The following is an 18,564-nucleotide window of genomic DNA, read 5'->3' as shown; positions in this document are numbered from 1 at the left end:
GCATTTATGATGTAACGTATTTCTGATAATTACTTTAAAAAATACATATTTGATGAATATTTAAAATTAAAATTTTTGAGTTGCCCTGCCGTCCAGTTTTCGGTGCAATAAATGGAATATTTTATTTATCAACCGTATAATTTTTGTGGTTTTTAATATACTGGGGCAACAGTGGCCTTTGCCACATTTACATACATATACGTAGTCCCCGTTTCTAGTAGATATAAAATGCGGATTTTTCGGATTTTATAGCAGGATTTGGAGTGCACGACCTTTTTATTTTCGCAGTTTCCTATATGCAAAATTTCGAAGCCATTTTTGAAGCGACACGCTCATGTTCAAGTTTTTATAGCCGGAACTTTTTTGTCCCAATCCATCCCTAATACCAGTTTTTAGTTATTATTAGCAATTTGGATTTGCATACGTGAATTTTCGCGTCCAAAGCCTTTAATGCTACATTATTTGGTAGGGATTAAATACTCAAAACCCTAGTTAGGCTCGAAATTGATTTACGGACTAAAGACTGTTTTTTCTACTGTATTACTCAGACTTTGGACATCATAATTGTTTTTTTTACGTTTATTAGAAAATCCGAGGCGTTGTTAAGCTCGAGTAAAATATGAGACTACGTGAAGCTCAAAATTAATATAATAAATTTAGACTAAGGCTTCGCTTTAACGTTAGTTCAGAGCAAACGATTTTACATTATGACATGGTTGTACTTTCAAAAAAATAGATGTTATGGCAAAAACGATTGGTTTAAATGGCACCATAGTCTGAGTCAGCAAAATCCATCCAGATTACAAACTTAAGGATTAATTTAACCGTGAAACTCTCGACTAAATCTGTATATTAAGTGAAAATGCATTCATTCAGGCGTTGAAACTAGACAAATGGGGTCGAAACTGCGACAACATTAGTCTCATAATGCTTTGATTTACGTGGCTGTATTTAGAACGCGCCCAGGTATAGATGCAGGTTTAATGTTGTTATAAATTTCCTAAGCAAATCCTTCCCTAAATCCGTATCTTAGATTCACCCTTTCTGATGTATTGTTTTCCCTTTACTCTCTAAGGAATTACGACTCACTCAGCTCTACCTAATGCAGTTTTATTGACAATTAGCTTGAATTGGACGTTTTTATCGGCGTTTTCAAATAACTCCCGCAGCCCAGGAAGCTGATTGTGTAAATAGAACGTGACAAATTTGATTTCAAAACCCGTACACCGTTTTCATAAACCTACATGTTTTATTAAACTAACCGCAACCCATATGTGTTTCGATTTATTTAATTTAGACCGCAAATGCCCGTGCTACTAGACTCATTTTGTTTGAGCTCTATTTGCGTTCCTGACAAGGAAATTAATAATTGGTTTCATTGTTGTGTTTGTTTGTAATTACATATCAAACGCAGGTGATTTGGATAAGGTTGAGCTCGATAAGCAAAAATGTAGAAGCTAGTGATGGGTAAATTACCGGTAAAGTAAATATTTTACTTTATAAGTTTTGACACCGCTTTTCTCCCTGGCTGCACCAAATTTTGCAGTATTTTCTCAGGTTATTGGATAGGAAATTTATTGAGAATTCCAAAGATGTGTTTAAAACAGTCATTTTCCTACTCCAAGTGGGTGTTACAGGGGACTTTGTCTCTTACTGTTCTTTCAAACTGTGTTTCTGTCAGTTCAAATTTTGACACCACTTTTCTTCCTAGCTGTAGCAAATTGTGTTATTTATTTTTATTTTATCGGATAGGAAATTTAATGAGGATTCCAAAAATGTGCTTAAAACAGTCATTTTCTTATTCCAAGTGGGTTTTACAAGCGATTTTGTCCTTGACTGTCCTTTCAAACTGTGATACTGGTAGTTAAAATTTTGACACAGCTTTTATCCGCGACTGTACCAAATTTTGTAGGTTTTCTTCATGTTATTGGATAGGAAATTTAATGAGGATATCAAAACTGTGCTTAAAATAATCATTTTTCTACTCCAAGTGGGTTTTAGAGGCGATTTTGTCTCAGACTGTCCTTACAAACTGGGTTTCTGTCACTTCAAACATTGACACCGCTTTTCTGCCTGGCTGTACCAAATATTATAGTGTCTTTTCAGGTTGTCGGAAAGGAAATTTAATGAGGATTGCAAAAATGTGCTTAAAACAGTAATTTTATTATTCCAAGTGGGTTTTACAAGTGATTTTGACCCTGACTGTCCTTACAAACTGTGTTTTTGGCAGTTCAAATTTTGACACCGCTTTTTTGCCTGGCTGTACCAAATATTATAGTGTCTTTTCAGGTTATTAGATAGATAATTTAATGAGGATTCCAAAACTGTGCTTAAAACAGTCATTTTTCTACTCCAAGTGGGTTTTAGAAGCGATTTTGTCTCTGACTGTCCTTACAAACTGGGTTTCTGTCACTTCAAACATTGACACCGCTTTTCTGCCTGGCTGTACCAAATTTTGTAATGAAATTTAAGGAGGATTGCAAAAATGTGCTTAAAACAGTAATTTTATTATTCCAAGTGGGTTTTACAAGTGATTTTGACCTTGACTGCCCTTTCAAACTGTGTTTCTGTCAGTTCAAACTTTGATACCGATTTTATCCCTGACTGTACCAAACTTTGTAGTGTTTTTTCATATTATTGGATAGGAAATTTAATGAGGATTTCAAAAATGTGCTTAAAACAGTCATTTTCTCACTCCAAGTGGGTTTGACAAGCAATTTTGTCCCTGTCAAACTGTGCTCAAAATTTGCAAGAATCAGGGTTTAGAAAAGGTTTCCTGCGGTATTCGCTACAAAACGTGTTTGTGACATTTATGGCAGTTATTTTGACAGTGGTCACGTGACCGTCTAGCTAAATTATCCTTTAAAAAGCACGTGATATGTCGGTAACGTCAAAACTGTCAGCATTTGTCTAGAGTTTGGAAGAATTACAGTTTAACACAGTTTTCGAAACAAGCAGTACTTGTAAATTACAAATTCTTTATAATATCTTCAGTTTCGCGTAATATTTTTCTTTTCACAAAACATATTATTTGTTTTAATTTAACCATGAGGTAATAAAGAAAAGTGACAAAAAGCTGAAAATATTTTTCTTTAGAAAAGAACATATTTTCATAAAAAAAAGTTTAATATAAACAATAAAAAATTCTAGTGTTTTCCAAATTTTTAAATACAAAAAGATGTTTTTGAGTATTCTAGAAATCTTCCACAAATCCTACCTACTGCGCCAGTTGGCTGTTTTGATCTAATCACAGGAAAACTCATTGGAGATCATAAACTATAAGAAAATTTGCATGTAAATATTGATTCTAAACTAGGTCGTCTTTTTCCCCAAGCTAACAGATTTCACGTTATTCCAGCTGATGGATGATATCTAAAAAGAATCACCTTTGACGTGGTGGAACCGGCATCCGGATTAAAACGCTTTATTTAAATTACTCCGGAAAGTTGGTGATGATATAAACTTTTTGCGGCCCTATTTCGTGATAAAATGCAAATGTTAATACGTTTATTGCCACCATCTCGAGCAAGAAATGCACTTATAGTCGGGTTGTGTGCGCCACTTTTAGACGCAAATGTGCCAGATAAGGTACGCTTGACGGAGTTCTTTAGTCTTGATGGATATTATGCGTAAATTTAAAATAATTTAAAATTGTTTCCCTTTCTGGTCATGAAACTCCTTGAAAAGTTTTATTTAATGTTTGCTTCCTTATGTCAAGTATTTTACTGAAGAGAAAATATAATTGCATCTTGTATTGAATCTAAAATGTAAACTTCAGGTTCAAGGTACAGAAATTTTCCGGGAAAATGCATAGCCTCGGGGCTTTGGAAATAAAATCTCCATTCAAATGGTATTACAACGGAAACATCTGATAGAGTCGTGTGCATTATTTGATGTGTAATTGGAGCTCGCGGAAAATGCAAAGATTACTTCAGGCAGATTGAGTCTTACCAGTTCACTAATCCAAGCAAGTGCACTTACTTAGTTGCTAGCATTGCAGAAAATCCCCCCAAAATGCGACTTTCTTTAATAAATATCACGGTCGGGATGTCAGTTGTGATGGTTAGCCGATTCAATTATGTGATTCAAAGCTCCCGGGGTGAAATTAAGCTGGGATTTGTTGTAATTGCGGATCTAGACAGGAATGATTGATGGTATCACAAACAGGATATTCCGTTTCGATTTACACCACTTACGACCGAGGTTGATTCCATTACCAATTTTGATATAGACCGGGGATCGATTAAGGACTAATTTTTGTGATATACAACTTCCTTTGTTGTGCTTTTTAGATCTGGTCTCCCTCAGTAATACTAATGGAGTACAGAATACAAAAATATCAAATTGGTCAGCCAGAATAACTTTCACGAAACATATATACAAGTTGAGTGAATCTACTGTGCGGAAACTTTATTGTGCACGTCTAAAGGTAAATAAATTTAAATATACAGTGGGGGGTGTTTTGTCGAATCATCCGTGTGTAAACAAATTTGTTAGAGCTGTTCCCGCACACACCACTAAACATTACGCTTCCGTTTGTGAACCCGGCATAATCACACGCTTTCCAAGTTTTCCGCTCAAATGTGCTCCTTAATGAAAATCACATCTTATTGTGTGTAGTCGGTAAATGGTTTGTTAAAACTCCGTCATTTGTAGCCTTATTCGTTTGATTGGAACCTAAATTAACTGGATTGGCGTCAGTAAGTTCTAATAAAATGTTACGAGAATGGATAGTAGTTTATAATGAATTATTTTGGGTAGATTTTCAATTTACTCAGATAACAAGGGTTGGCACACCTGGCTAAGTGAGATTATAAGGAAGGGATAAGGAGCATCAAAAGTTATCACTTTATCCATGTCACTTTAATATAACAGACTATTAAATTTCAAAGAAAAAATACAGTTTTCTTAAGTCAACATTATCGACAACGCAATTTGCTTTCCACATTTTTCTAAACAAGACGATTTTCTTAAGCCTTGAAGCAAACAAAGATTAACAGGGGCATCTTTGGCGAAGCAAATAATCCTCCCCCCTTTCTGCTACATAAATTACTACGTGCAACAAGTAAAAACTGGCTTTAGTTGTGTCGAAACCCAGCTTATTCTGCAAGAGCTTTAAATCTGCATTACTACAATGAGTTATGTTTACGTTGGGTAATTCACTTGAGAAAGAAATTTTGCATAATGTAGCATTAACACAAATAACAGGAATTTTTTAACTGTAAAGCTATAAATAAGAGTAATAAAAGGCTAAACAAAGTGTAAAATTTTCTCATCTCCGGCTCCCCAATAAATTAGATTACCTGAATGGTGCTTTTTTTATCCTCCCCTTCTCGAGAGAATAAATTCTTTTCAAATTACTTAATAAGTTTCTACTTTAGGCCAAGAAAAAGTTGGGCCAGTTTAATTAAGTACAATAATTCCGGCAAAAATTTTACTTAAAAGGAAAACGAGCTGGATAAATATGTTTGCGTTAATATTACTGCTGCGATTCTGACTGCACAATTTTCCGGACCTCTCCAATAAAACGCAGAAACGATAATTTAAAGCGATTTCAGTTAGCCCGAGTCTAATCAAAAATTCAAATCGAATGCTAAAGGCGCAACTGGAAAATAGCAAATTCGATTCTAATTTAAATTTTTAGCAAGCTGAAATATCGCAGTATTTATAGGTGTGCTGCCTTGATGAGGGCTTTACCCAGGAAAATTATGGTTAATAAATAATGTTTTATGGCTAATTTGCCTTAAAACACCGCCAACATTTTTTTTAAGAGAATGCCTCAGGTGTTACCTTTTGTAAATTCTACTGCTTAATCATTTTGTTGCTGAATTAAGGGTTTTAATATGAAAGTAAATTAGGTATTATTTAAATTTGTTAATTTGCATTTCAATAATTATTTTAACATTTTCGTTTTTATTTACAACCATTTTCAGATCGAGCAATATTGATTAAGTATAAATAGCTTGGAGTTTAAAATATTTTTAATTATAATCAGTGAAAGTATTAGTACATAACCTACACAAAATTCTATATTATTTCGTAAAACTTATACTTTTTATTCGTTTAAATTAATTCACAGTCAGGTGTAACAAACACAAATATTGATTGAAAATATTTATAATTATCAGGTTTGAAAAAAACAGGTTTTAATATGAAATATTTGTGTGATAAAGGGGCTTTTAAAACCCAATATTCTTACAATAACACGCAGTGTTTTTAGTGCGGTTATGTGGTATTTTTTTGTCAATATTGAAAAATGGCTGGACAAGTTTTGAATATCATTCTCCGCATTGTTTAAATATATTGATACATATTAACACATTGTTTCATTATTGACCATGTAAAAAGATGTGAAATACATTCGGTTAAACAAGATTGTCAGCATTTTTCCTACAAAAATTGCACTGAAGTAAACGTTGTTATAAGAAGAAAATTGATGCAATCTACTTGCTTCTCTAGTAAAAAAGGGTACTGACTTTTTGACATTTATGGCGTAACAGTTAAATGAAAAAGTATCTCAAAAGAACTCTGGAAATTATCGTAGTGTCACGTGACAACTGTCAAACCCTGCCTAATCAGTGAGAACGTGGAGCTATAAAAGAGAAAGTTCTAAATTTCTCTTTAGGTATCAGAGGCAGAATCGTCTTTATAGCTCTGTTATTAGTTTGTTGACATTTACAACGTAACAGTTAAATGAAAAAGTATCTTAGTGTCACGTGACATCTGTCAAGCCCTGCGTTAATCAGAACGTGGAGTTATAAAATGGATATAATTGTAATTTCTGCTGTAATTCTTATAAATCAGAAAATTTACTTTATAGCTTCATAGGCTTAATTTTTTTGACAGCTGTGACGTAAAAATTAAATCGAAAGGAGTTTTGGTGTCACCTGACAACTGTCAAAGTTTGCCTCTCTCGGAACGTGTAGTTATACAAGTAAACATTTTCATTCATCTTTAGGTATCAAAAGCAAAATCGCCTTTATAGCTCTATGATCAGTTTTTTGATATTTAAGACGTAACAGTTAAATGAAAAAGTATCTCAAAAAAACTCTGAAAATTATCGTAGGGTCACGTGACAACTGACAACGTCAAAACTGTCAAACTTGACTTCTATAAGAGTGGAACAATAAATGTGGACAAGTTAATTTGGGTTCAATTGTCAGAAATGAAATGGATTTTATAACTTTATGGATAGTTCTTTGACAATTGTCGCAGGTTAAAAAGCAGATATTAAATCAAAAAGAGTTTTGGTGTCACCTGACAACCTTCAAAGTTTGCCTCTATCGGAACTTGAAGCTATACAAGTAAAAAATTTCATTTACCTTTAGGTATCAGAAGCAAAATCGCCTTTATAGCTCTATGATCAGTTTTTTTTGATATTTACGACGTAACAGTTAAATAAAAAGTATCACGTGGCAACTGACAACGACGTCAAAAGGTTAAAGAGTGTCTTAGTGTCACGTGACAGCTGTCAAACCCTGCCTCATCAGTAAGAACGTGTACCTATAAAACCAAAATAGTTGTAGTTTCTGCTATAATTTCTATAAATCAGAAAATTGACTTTACAGTTTTATGGACAGTTTTTTGACAGTTGTGACATAAAAATTAAATGAAAAGGAGTCCTGGTGTCACGTGACAACTGTCTTCAGAATGGTGTTTTCAGAACGTGGAGCTATAAAAAGGAAAGTTTCACTTTCTGTTGAGGTATCAGAGGCAAAATGGTCTTTATAGTTTTATGATCATTTTTTTGCTATTTACGATGTAACAGTTAAATGCAAAAGGGTCGTAGTGTCAAATTTGGCTTCAGTAAAAAAGGGGAGATATAAAAGTAGTAGTAGCAGAATTGCAATGTAACGAAACTTAATTTAGAATGACAACATTTTTTGTGTTTTCCACTCAGGACATCTGCAGAATTTTCTAATACACTTAAGCTGATGATAATTTGTTTCAGACGTGCCTTGGCACACCTGAATACAGCTAAAAATACTCTCTCCAAATCATTCCAAAGAAAGAAAAGAGCCATCAGACAAGTTTTATCAGTTGGAAGCAGGCCAATATGCAAACCGAGATGAAAACATCCCTTACAGCAGTAAAGGATCGACTGAATGAAGTATAAACATCCTGCTGCTCGCTCCTATTGTACGTTGCAGCTTTTTCTAATATAAGACCGGAGTTTTCTAAAAATGTCTCCCCTCTAGCTGATATTTTTGTTATGCAGTGGCAGTTTCTTATTTAAATACAATTTCTTTCAAACCTCGTCAGATTTCGCTCAAGAGGAACGGTTCTAGAGATATAAATAGCTCCATTAATTTCACGTTTGACTGTTACATTAAAGCAAGTCCGTTTGTTTTCTTTGATTGATACTGCACTGGAGTTTTAAAAACAGCGGGGAGTCATTCATCATTTTCAAAATTACAAAAACGTTATTGACCTTATTCTTTAAAAAATTAAAACTCTCTATTATATTTTCATTAATCCCACTGGGTATACTTTCTCTTAATTTGTGCTGTTGCCCGCATTTACAATTGTAAAAGCAACTTTTGCATAAAAGGGCAGCAGCAGTAAATAATGATCTTCGCAGATATGTGCCCAACATTCATTTATATGTTAATTAGAGCGGACTGGAAAATAGTAAATTTTTATATTTTTAAATGCAGCCTCGGATAAAGGTATTATGCAAACAAAGTTATGTTTTTTTACATCAAAATTGTAAGACCCTGATTAAAAGAGCTGGATCTGATAATTCCGGACAAAAACTATAATTAGGTTCATTTTGTTGCTAAATAACATCATATTTTAGATCATCAAGATAAATCAGAAAAGTTGGTTTCGGTTCTGGGCAACAATAATTGTTGCATTTGCCTTGATGGCACAATCTTTGGAAGTATGATACACACGTTTTTTTAAATTCCATAATGTAAGTTATTTACAAGGAAAACCAGAGCTAGGAGAGGGGTCCAAAATAGCTAAACAACCTAAGCTGCATACAAAATCGCTGTTTTAAGTTTGGGCTTGGTAATATTTATTATTAAATGTTCTGGCAGTGTACAAAGCACCTGTGCAAATTTAATCTTAAGTGGATCGAGGCTACGAGGATTAACTAGTTGCGGATCTTTAGCGTTAATGTGTTTGTTTTGTACCAAATTCTGTTTAACCATAAACCACTGTTAGGGAGAAGCAACTTACCCTTTTGGAAACCTTTCTGCTGTTTTTGTAGTTTATGCTTTAATGCAATCTGTGTTTTGCCCTAGCAAACTGTCGAGTTTGTTTAAATTATTTAATTAAAAATTCATTAGTCGTTTACTGTTCCAGAATGATAAAGTTCCTTCTTTGAGAATGAATATATTTCAGTAGACAAGTTTTGGGCTAAATAATTTGTCACGTGTTGACTTAAAATGAAAGTCCTTTTCCCGGATATTAAGGAAAACAAACATGCAGTGAAGCATTTAGCGGAAATGCAAATATTGCTTTAAAGATGCGGGACGTGTACTTACCGTGTTGAAATATGTACCTTATTAATATTCAAGGCAATATTCGCTATTTTAAGAAGCGTAATGTGAAAATTTAGCACGTTAATTAATACGTTTTGTTAACTGAAATATGACGCAATCTTTCCGTGAGTGTTATTTCCAGGATAATAATTACGTTCCTCTGTTTGCCATATCACCAAAGCCAATATAAGGGTGTCCCAAATTGTAATCAAGTTTTAAAAGCTTTAGGCATGAAAAACAAAATCGACTTTATAACTCTATGATCAGTTTATTTGACATTTACGATGTAACAGTTGTCGTAGTGTAACAGTAATAAAGTGGAGATATATAAGTGAACAAATTAATTTTGACTTGAGCTGTCCAGAGACAGAGATGAATTTTATAGCTTTATGGGTAACTTTTTGAAAACTTTTTGAAACTGTCAAAACCGTCAAATTCGGCTTCAGTAATATAAGTTTTAAAAGCATAATCTAGAAATAGAGAAAATCATGAGCCCAGCAAATTTTACTTCTGTATCAAAACAGCAGATATTGACACAAATCTTTAAATTTCAGGTTTCGTGGGTGAGACATCGAGACATCCATTTATTGACAGTTGGCAGGTATACTTATACATCTGATCAACGATTTGAAGCCGTCCATACGCCTCACACTGACGAATGGACTCTAAGAATTCGCTATCCACAAAAGAGAGACTCAGGAATTTACGAGTGCCAAATTAGTACTACACCTCCTAATGGTATTCAAGTCCACCTGACTATAGTGGGTAAGTATGGCAAATCAGTTTGCTTTTTGGTATAAAACTTTTAATTCAAAACCAGAACGGAGCTTGTTATTATTAATAACTGGACAAGGTATCAGGATTTCCGATCTTTGCCTAAACAATAGCAAACAGAAAGTTTAAAACACGAATAGCCTAAAGGCGATTCTATCATTAAAATTGCGCTTTTGAAATCAGGAAGCAAGCAAATTTAATAATAAAGTTAAGCTTTAGCGCAATCTAAAAACGCCTTAGGCTAACTGCATTCTGTTTGCTGGTTTATTACGACCAAACTTTCTAAGTGTTTGCTTGGAAGGCTTTTATCCATTTGGACCGCAAAATTCGACTGCATATTTATTATTGTCACCTGCTAAAGTATGCATATTCTACACGAGTTTCAGTGAAAGTTAAGCAAGTTTTCCACATTGGAAAATAATAAAATCCCCGTTCAAAGGCGAAACGTTTTCGTCGAGTATTAGGGCATGGAAAGAGCTTGAAACGTTTCTTTCACTGGCGCGCCCATTTATTATGAAAATATCTAGGAAAAAGAAACAATAATCAGAGTTTCAAACCAAGAGAGCACTTAAAGTTTTACTGGAGAACGGCTTAATTTAAATTTTCCTCTGCGCAATTTTTCATTTTGTTGGCAAAAAATGCGAGAGAACGACGGACGTTTCTAGAGAGGCATTTGTAGGAATTTTGAACTTTTTGATTAATCCCTTTTTAGTCAGGCTTTGCGGTTTTTTCATACGTTTGTTTGACTTTTAGTATTTTATTCAAGTTGGTTGTAGCTGCATTATTAGTCTGGTTAATAACAAGATTTTATGGTGTTACTTCAACAACTTCAGTTTTTCCCACAAAGAAATATTAATTCATCTATCACCCAAAAATTGCCAGAGTTTATTGTTTGCGTTGATATTTTCCTAACTTTTTGTATGATCAAACCAGCTGGTGCAACTCCAACTTTGTACAATAACCATAAATGGTTTTAATTTGTTCTGAGCCTAAATAAGAAAAAAAAAGTATTCCTTCTATGACTTTTATTATCAATATGTGTTTGTTTTTCTCCGCACCTACAATAAATTTTCCTTCTTTCTAAAATCTTCATTTTTCATTTTGTAACCTATTAAATTGTTGGCACATATTAGCTTGTAATAAATCACTATCAGAGACGGTCCAAGGTTCGTAAAAGTCACACGAGAACAATTAATTATCTTTTGTTTTATTGTTGGTCGCTTTTATGGCGTTCCGGCATTAAAAATAAAACATAATATCTGTCTAAGGTGCACTTGTAAGCCGGCGAAAGCCGATTTTACCAAAGTAACTTTAGATTGTTTTATTTTAGTCTGGGAAGTCATTTTACACAACCTTCCAGTGTTGTCAGTGGCTTTTTTGTATAATCTTGAAACTGTAATAAGAAAATAATTTATGAAAAAAAAGATGCAAAAGCCCATTCAGTTAGTAGAGTTTACTTCTAACAGCTGACCCATGAAACCTTGAAATAAAAGGGAAATTGAACTTTTTGATTATATTGGCAACATTGGATGATTGATTCCTGTTTCATTTGCTTCTTATAAAAAATTAGTGATAAGTAAAATACTGTTATAAATTACTCGTAAATTACAATTACTGCGTTTCTTGCAGTTCAAATTTTAGCACCGCTTTTCTCCCTGACTGTACTGAAATTTGTAGTGTTTTTTCAGGTTATTGAATAGGAAATTTAATGAGGATTCCAAAAATGTGCTTAAAACAGTCATTTTCTCACTCCAAGTGGGATTTACATGCGATTTTGTCCCTGACTATTTTTTCAAACTCTGTTTCTTGCAGTTCAAATTTTGGCACCGCTTTTCTCCCTGACTGTACTGAAATTTGTAGTGTTTTTTCAGGTTATTGAATAGGAAATTTAATGAGGAATCCAAAAATGTGCTTAAAACAGTCATTTTCTTACTCCAAGTGAGATTTAAATGCGATTTTGTCCCTGACTATTTTTTCAAACTGTGTTTCTGGCAATTCAAACTTTGACACCGCTTTTCTGCCTGACTGTACAAAATTTTGTAGTGTTTTTTTCAGGTTATCGGATAAGAAATTTAATGAGGATTCCAAAAATGTGCTTAAAACAGTAATTTTCTTACTCCAAGTGGGATTTACATGCGATTTTGTCTCTGACTATTTTTTCAAACTGTGTTTCTGGCAATTCAAACTTTGACACCGCTTTTCTGCCTGACTGTACAAAATTTTGTAGTGTTTTTTTCAGGTTATCGGATAAGAAATTTAATGAGGATTCCAAAAATGTGCTTAAAACAGTCATTTTCTTACTCCAAGTGGGTTTTATAGGCGACTTTGTCCCTGACTGTCCTATAAACCGTGTTCAAATTTCAGATCACAATTGCAACTGATTTAAGTATTTGTTCTACCAAACCAGTTTTTCTAAAATAATTCAAAAACGGTGAAAGTTACAAAAAAATTGCAAGGGACCAAAAATTTTCCTAATCAACTTCTTAACCTAACGCCGTAAGTTTGCAGGACCGTTTTAGCTTCCAGTATACAGGGTGTGCAAGAAAATTATGATGGTTTACTATTTTGGTCACCTTATTTATTATTTTCAAGATAGAATTTTTTACTCTACACCGCTGGAAAAAGGTGCTCAAAACGGTTCTTTTAAGTGGTTGAACTACCCTGAACTGCCAAAAATAACTAAGTTATAGGGTTTTCAAATTACAAACCACAATTTCAACTGATTTAAAAATTTGTTGCATCAAACCAGTTTTTGCTAAATAACTCATAAACGGTGAAAGTTATGAAAAATTTGAAAGAGATTAAAAATCTTCCTAATCAACTTCTAACTCAGCACCGTAAGTTTTTCGGACCGTTTTTGCTTCCAGTATACAAGGTGTTTATGAAAATTATGGTGATGTTTTTGGTGACTGTTTTTGGTCACCCTGTACGCAATTTTTCAGATAGAATTTTTTACTCAAGACCACTGGAAAAAAGAGCTTAAGACAGTTAATTTGAGTGGTTCAACTTTCCTAAACTCCCAAATATAACAGAGTTACAGGGTGCTCAAATTTCAAACCACAATTTGTTGCATCAAACCATGATGAAAATGATCACTTTCAAACAAATTTCAATTAGACCCATAAATTTACTGGTCAAATTATAAAAAATACAAGCAACATGTTTTAAACAATCTAAACCTACCTTCAAGTTAAAATTTTAAAGTGGACGTTATTATTCAAGAAGGATTCCTCAACTAGTTTCTGCCAAACTTATTTAACCTCGAAAGCCGAACGAAACTTCGAACGACCCTAAAACGGCCTTCGCCTTTCAATAAATTGCGAAACATTTCTATAGAGGTTTTAAAACTTTAATTAAACGTTCTCAAACTGCATCTGCTCCGTTGCCAACGACATTTAGCTCACGTTCCATTCATTAAGTGCAACGCGAACAACTGTTTTTATCGCGGTTCCTTCTTGTTTGATCTTTTATTCATAGCTTTTATACCCTTACAAAACGGCAACAGCTTTTATATCTGTCACGCGGTTTTTTGCGTCCACCATCCCAAGCTTTGGAGGTGTGGATGCACTTAATGCCGCTAATAAAAGTTCCGATTTGCATATAAATAGCTGAGAGCGCAATGTGGAAAATAAAGTCAAATCTCGTTACTCGGACAAGAATGGCGACGAGATGAGCCTCATTAGATGCAAAAATGAGTTTTGTTTGTGCCAACTAAAAGAGTTCTTGGTTTTTGAGGTGGTTTCCGCCCGCCACTAGTTTTCACAGTTAAAAGGTACAAATTACTTTCCCTTGCGCCGAACAAACTGTAAACAAAATTAGCTTGAGACTTCTATTTTCATTACAAGCCTTCCACTAACTTAGCATAAACTTTAAAGCGAGAAAATTGCATTATAAATCATAAGACAATTTCCAAACTAAATAGAGGATTTTACGAGTTGTTGAAATTAGCGCCTTAATTGGATTTTGTTTCAGATAATAGTTTTGTCATTATTAAACGCGCAATTTATCATAACTGAAGTGAGTATGATACACATTTTGTTTAAAACATATTTTTTTGACATTTTTACTGGATAAACATGGTACAATATTACTTCAAGCCACCTGTTCTTTTGATACAACACTTTATTCTTACAGTTGAAGATTTGGGCACGCAAATCTTTATATCCCATTCACAAAGTAACCGAAAACCGCCCTCGTCGACGTATTATTTAGAAAATATATCCCGTAAAAACGCTCATATAGCATATTCTGCCCTTCTGCTCGTGCTTTTGTATCGCATAATTTCACGCTCGGCTTGAGGGCATCCCATTATAGGCCGGGTTTCATCCGGCATAAGAACTACGTAAGAAGCGACGTTATGCATATGTGTCTCATCTTGCAAAAACCCTTATAAATCTGGATATTTTTAACCGTCCTTGCCTGGATTATCTCTTTAATGTCAGTTCCAGATTGCTTCATCTGTTTCTGATTTTATTTATTATCGCCATTTTTTTCTCTCTCCTGAAACAGAATAGTTAAAGTTGTCGTGAGCAGTTTTCACGACTCGATTGCTGGTGACAACATCTCAAAGAATAATTTAGTTGAAAATTGGAAAATATCGATTGTCTGTAACTGTAATAACAACAGTGAAATAATGTATCCTTACTATTATGAATTTGGAGTTTGATTGGGAACAGTAAATTTTCAAACTTAGTCACAGTACTAGGAAAGTGCAACCCGTTCCTGTATTTTATGGTTAGTTGACTAACTATATACAAATTTTAAGACCGTAGTTCCCATACTTCAAAAATACTAACTAAAATTGTATTTCATTACATTATTTCAATTTTGATGGTAATTATAACAGTTTCCATAAAGTAAAGTTTATTTATAGAAAAAATACAGTACGTTTCTGGATTTTAGGGTCAATTTACTGTACAACTTATGTACTTACTACTGCTGTGTAACCACAGCAAATTTCAATGCCGTAACCTACAGATTTCGAAAATACTGACTGAAATTGTATTTCATTGTATTTTAACTGATATTCTTTCATTTTTTATGATAATGATCACAGTTTCAGTGAATACCGTACGTCTCTGGATTTTAATGTCAATTTACTAGATACACATTAAATTTGAGTGTCGAAACCTCTAGATTTCAAAAATACTGACTGAAATTGCGTTCCATTGAAATTCTTTGACTTTCCTTCATTTTTCCTTTACTTTCAGAAGCGTTTTATCACAGTTAGAGTCAAGTCACAGTGGTTTATGGCAAAAATGCTATACGTTTCTGGATTTTATGGTAAATTTACGGGCTACACGGCAAATTTCAGAGCCGTCACCCCCAGATTTCGAAAATACTGACTGAAATTGTATTTCATTGCATTTTAACTGATATTCTTTAATTTTTTATGATAATGATTACAATTTCAGTAAAGTAAGGTTTGTTTATGGAACAAATACCGTACGTCTCTGGATTTTAATGTCAATTTACTGATTACAAATTAAATTTGAGTGTCGCAACCACCAGATTTCAAAAATACTGACTGAAATTGCGTTCCATTGAAATTCTTTGACTTTCGTTCACTTTAAAAAGCGTTGTATCACAGTTAGAGTCAAGTCACAGTTGTTTATGGAAAAAATGCTATCCGTCCCTGGATTTTATGGTAAATTTACTGGCTACACGGCAAGTTTAAGAGCCGTAACCCTCAGATTTCGAAAATACTGACTGAAATTGTGTTTCATTGCGTTTTGACAATCCTTCTTTTTTGATAGTATTTATCACAATTTGAGTGAAGTCAAAGTTTTTTATGGACTACGCAAACAAGATTCCCAGATTATTGACTGAAATTGTATTTTATTTTTAATGATTTGAAATTTCTAGAAGATATACTATGACCTTATTAGCTTCACTCTTTGCTTTTGCTTTTGTGACTTTCCTGTATTCGCTCTTCTTGTAGCACTCTGTTAGCTCTATACATTTTTACTGTTGCAGTAATTTTTTGCCATAGATTAGCTTAAACCGTTATAATATCTTCAACTAAATATTCTTTCAACTTTGCATTTTCCAGTACTTGTATTGACTTACCAAATCTTGAAAATCACCAGTATAATTAAGAAATATTGCCAGGAATTATTCAACTTTTCAAATAAAGTACATACCTGAAAACACAAGAAAGGTGTAAGGTTGCAAGCAAGAAATACAATTTATATGACCGATATGAAAAATAAACTAAAACTTTATTTTGAACCAGCAATTTCTAAGACTGCTCGGTTTCAACTTGTAATTGTATTTGGTGTTCTTTGGCTGAAAGTTTTAATGAACCAAACCGCGAGGCTGTAAAAGTGCACAGTTTATTCCGTTTGCAAATTGCGAAAATTTTTGTTCACTTTGCGAATTCTGATTAAACCTACTTAATCATACTTATTCCTTTTCCGCACCTTTGTCAGCCTTTGCAAGTTAACCGCTTCTGTAATACAGGAGTTGAATAAATCGTGTTCAAACTTGTTTCGATTAAAACTGGTTTAGTCCTTAGTGGTGTACGCTCTAAATAATTTCGAATGAGCTGTTTTGGGATAATATACATCGGGAAAAGTTTTAACTGCTTTGCTTTTAGTTTCGTTCCGACTCCTTTACCACGGACCTAATTATAGTATTAAACAAAACCTTTGCCGATTACAAATTCTGCTTTAAGCTTCTGAAAGTAATTATCACCAGTTGCGGTATTACGCAAATGGGAAGAGTTCCTAAACATCTTTACCTTTATAGCGAGAACTTATACGTATATGTGACTGTTATCAAAATGTGTTTCTTAAATTTTAGGTTTTTCTAACAATTTTCTTTTGCAAAAATTGCTACATTAAAACTTGCCAAATAACAATTTATTTTCTAATTTGAAATAGAGCTGTTTTATAATTAGTAGAGCACGGTTGTGGAAATTTAAGAGCTGCTTCCGCAACTTTGTAGGGACTGCATTAAATCTTCAGCCCAGACTTTTAGAAACTGTATAGCATACTTTTCAATTTGATTTATTGTAATTAATTTTAGTTAGATGTTCATATTTTCAGTTTTTCTGACTATGATGTGTCATCTGCATAAAGGAAAACATCAGTCACATATCACTAATATAGATGATTTTTTTGATGAACTTTTGTTGTTACACATCAACAGGAAGGAAAATTGACAAAAACCAGCATTTTTTCAACATCCAAGAAAACAAAATCAATACCGGTACACGAGCAGGCCATCAAATGAATGAAAACATAAAAAGGAAATAACTCTAGAAGCGGAAAACATAGACTGAACTTCATAGCTATTTGGAATAAATGCACGAAATAAAACGACTCTATCGGTCGGGTCGCAACTTCCGCGAAAGTTGAGCCAAACTTGTCAATAGTTTGTTAGTAATTCCGTGCTAGTCACTTAAATTTCAGTTATAAGTTCGTCGAATGCCGAGATCCTCGCGACTAGAAATGTTCTACCTCATTAGGCGTTACACGACCGACAAATAATCTGCTAGATGCGTTCTCGTTAGGTTAGTTTGGCAAGTTTCCATGCTAATATCTTGTTGCATTAGTCCAGAAATATAAAATTTGATTATCCTCCATCGCGTTTTGTTAGAATTGATTTGCGTCAGTAAACAGAATATTTCATTTTTTTTCTTGGAGCGGTAAAAAACATAAAACCGAACACGTGGATGATCAAATTCTTAATATTTGCACGTCTGCACGTGGAGAAGACTCATTAAACTCTATCCGGCGGTATTCTGAAGGATTTCTGGAATGTGGGACGTCTTAGGAGCCAACGCTGCCAGGATTCGTTATCCGGCCCAGGACTATATAACAGCAATACCTGAATACCAATTACATGACCGTACAGGGTCGGGTTTTATTTTGTTTCAAACACCCAACAGAAATTGTTCAAAGAATCACTGAAATGGAAATTTCAAATGTTGCAAAGTGGCCTTAACAGTATGTCTTGTAAAGTGTTGCTCTTTCTACTTTAGATGTTAATGCTGAGGGAGCAAAATTATTATGATTTACTAAACAAAACTGGAGAAGGGTAAAACGCTGAGCAAAATTTTGTACACTAATTCCTAATATGCCAGTAATGCCCAGTAATTCCTAATACTTCCCAATAAAGCCTAACATTACCCACTAATTTTCTGAATTACCACTGGAGAGTCTAAAAAACCTTTTTTAATTAAAAACACTAAAAGAAAATAAAAATGCGTGTAAAGATTTAACTGGAATTGGATATCAACTGCCGCTTATTTTAAATGGGACACCCTGTATATTCTACGTCAAATCCTAGACAA

At 33.7% G+C, this 18,564-nt stretch overlaps 2 protein-coding genes across 3 annotated transcripts in view; both read left to right on the top strand.

The window, feature by feature from the left end:
* The window catches only part of LOC145735364 (cytochrome b-c1 complex subunit 8-like), a 205,652-nt gene that overhangs the window by 107,882 nt on the left and 79,206 nt on the right, over nucleotides 1-18,564 (top strand). The window lies entirely within an intron of this gene.
* Nucleotides 1-18,564, top strand: part of dpr8 (defective proboscis extension response 8) — a 70,167-nt gene that overhangs the window by 43,068 nt on the left and 8,535 nt on the right. For both annotated transcript variants that reach the window (XM_081989382.1, XM_081989381.1), the window contains exon 4: nucleotides 10,046-10,256. In XM_081989382.1, the coding sequence (XP_081845508.1) occupies nucleotides 10,046-10,256 (211 nt within the window). The remainder of the gene's footprint in view (nucleotides 1-10,045; nucleotides 10,257-18,564) is intronic.

The sequence above is a fragment of the Ips typographus genome, linkage group LG11 (genome assembly GCF_016097725.1).
Source record: "Ips typographus isolate SLU linkage group LG11, UJ_Ityp_2.0, whole genome shotgun sequence".
In the NCBI taxonomy this organism is placed as follows: domain Eukaryota; kingdom Metazoa; phylum Arthropoda; class Insecta; order Coleoptera; family Curculionidae; genus Ips; species Ips typographus.
The sequence above is the reverse complement of the archived record's forward strand: the minus strand, read 5'-3'. Positions and strand labels throughout refer to the sequence as shown.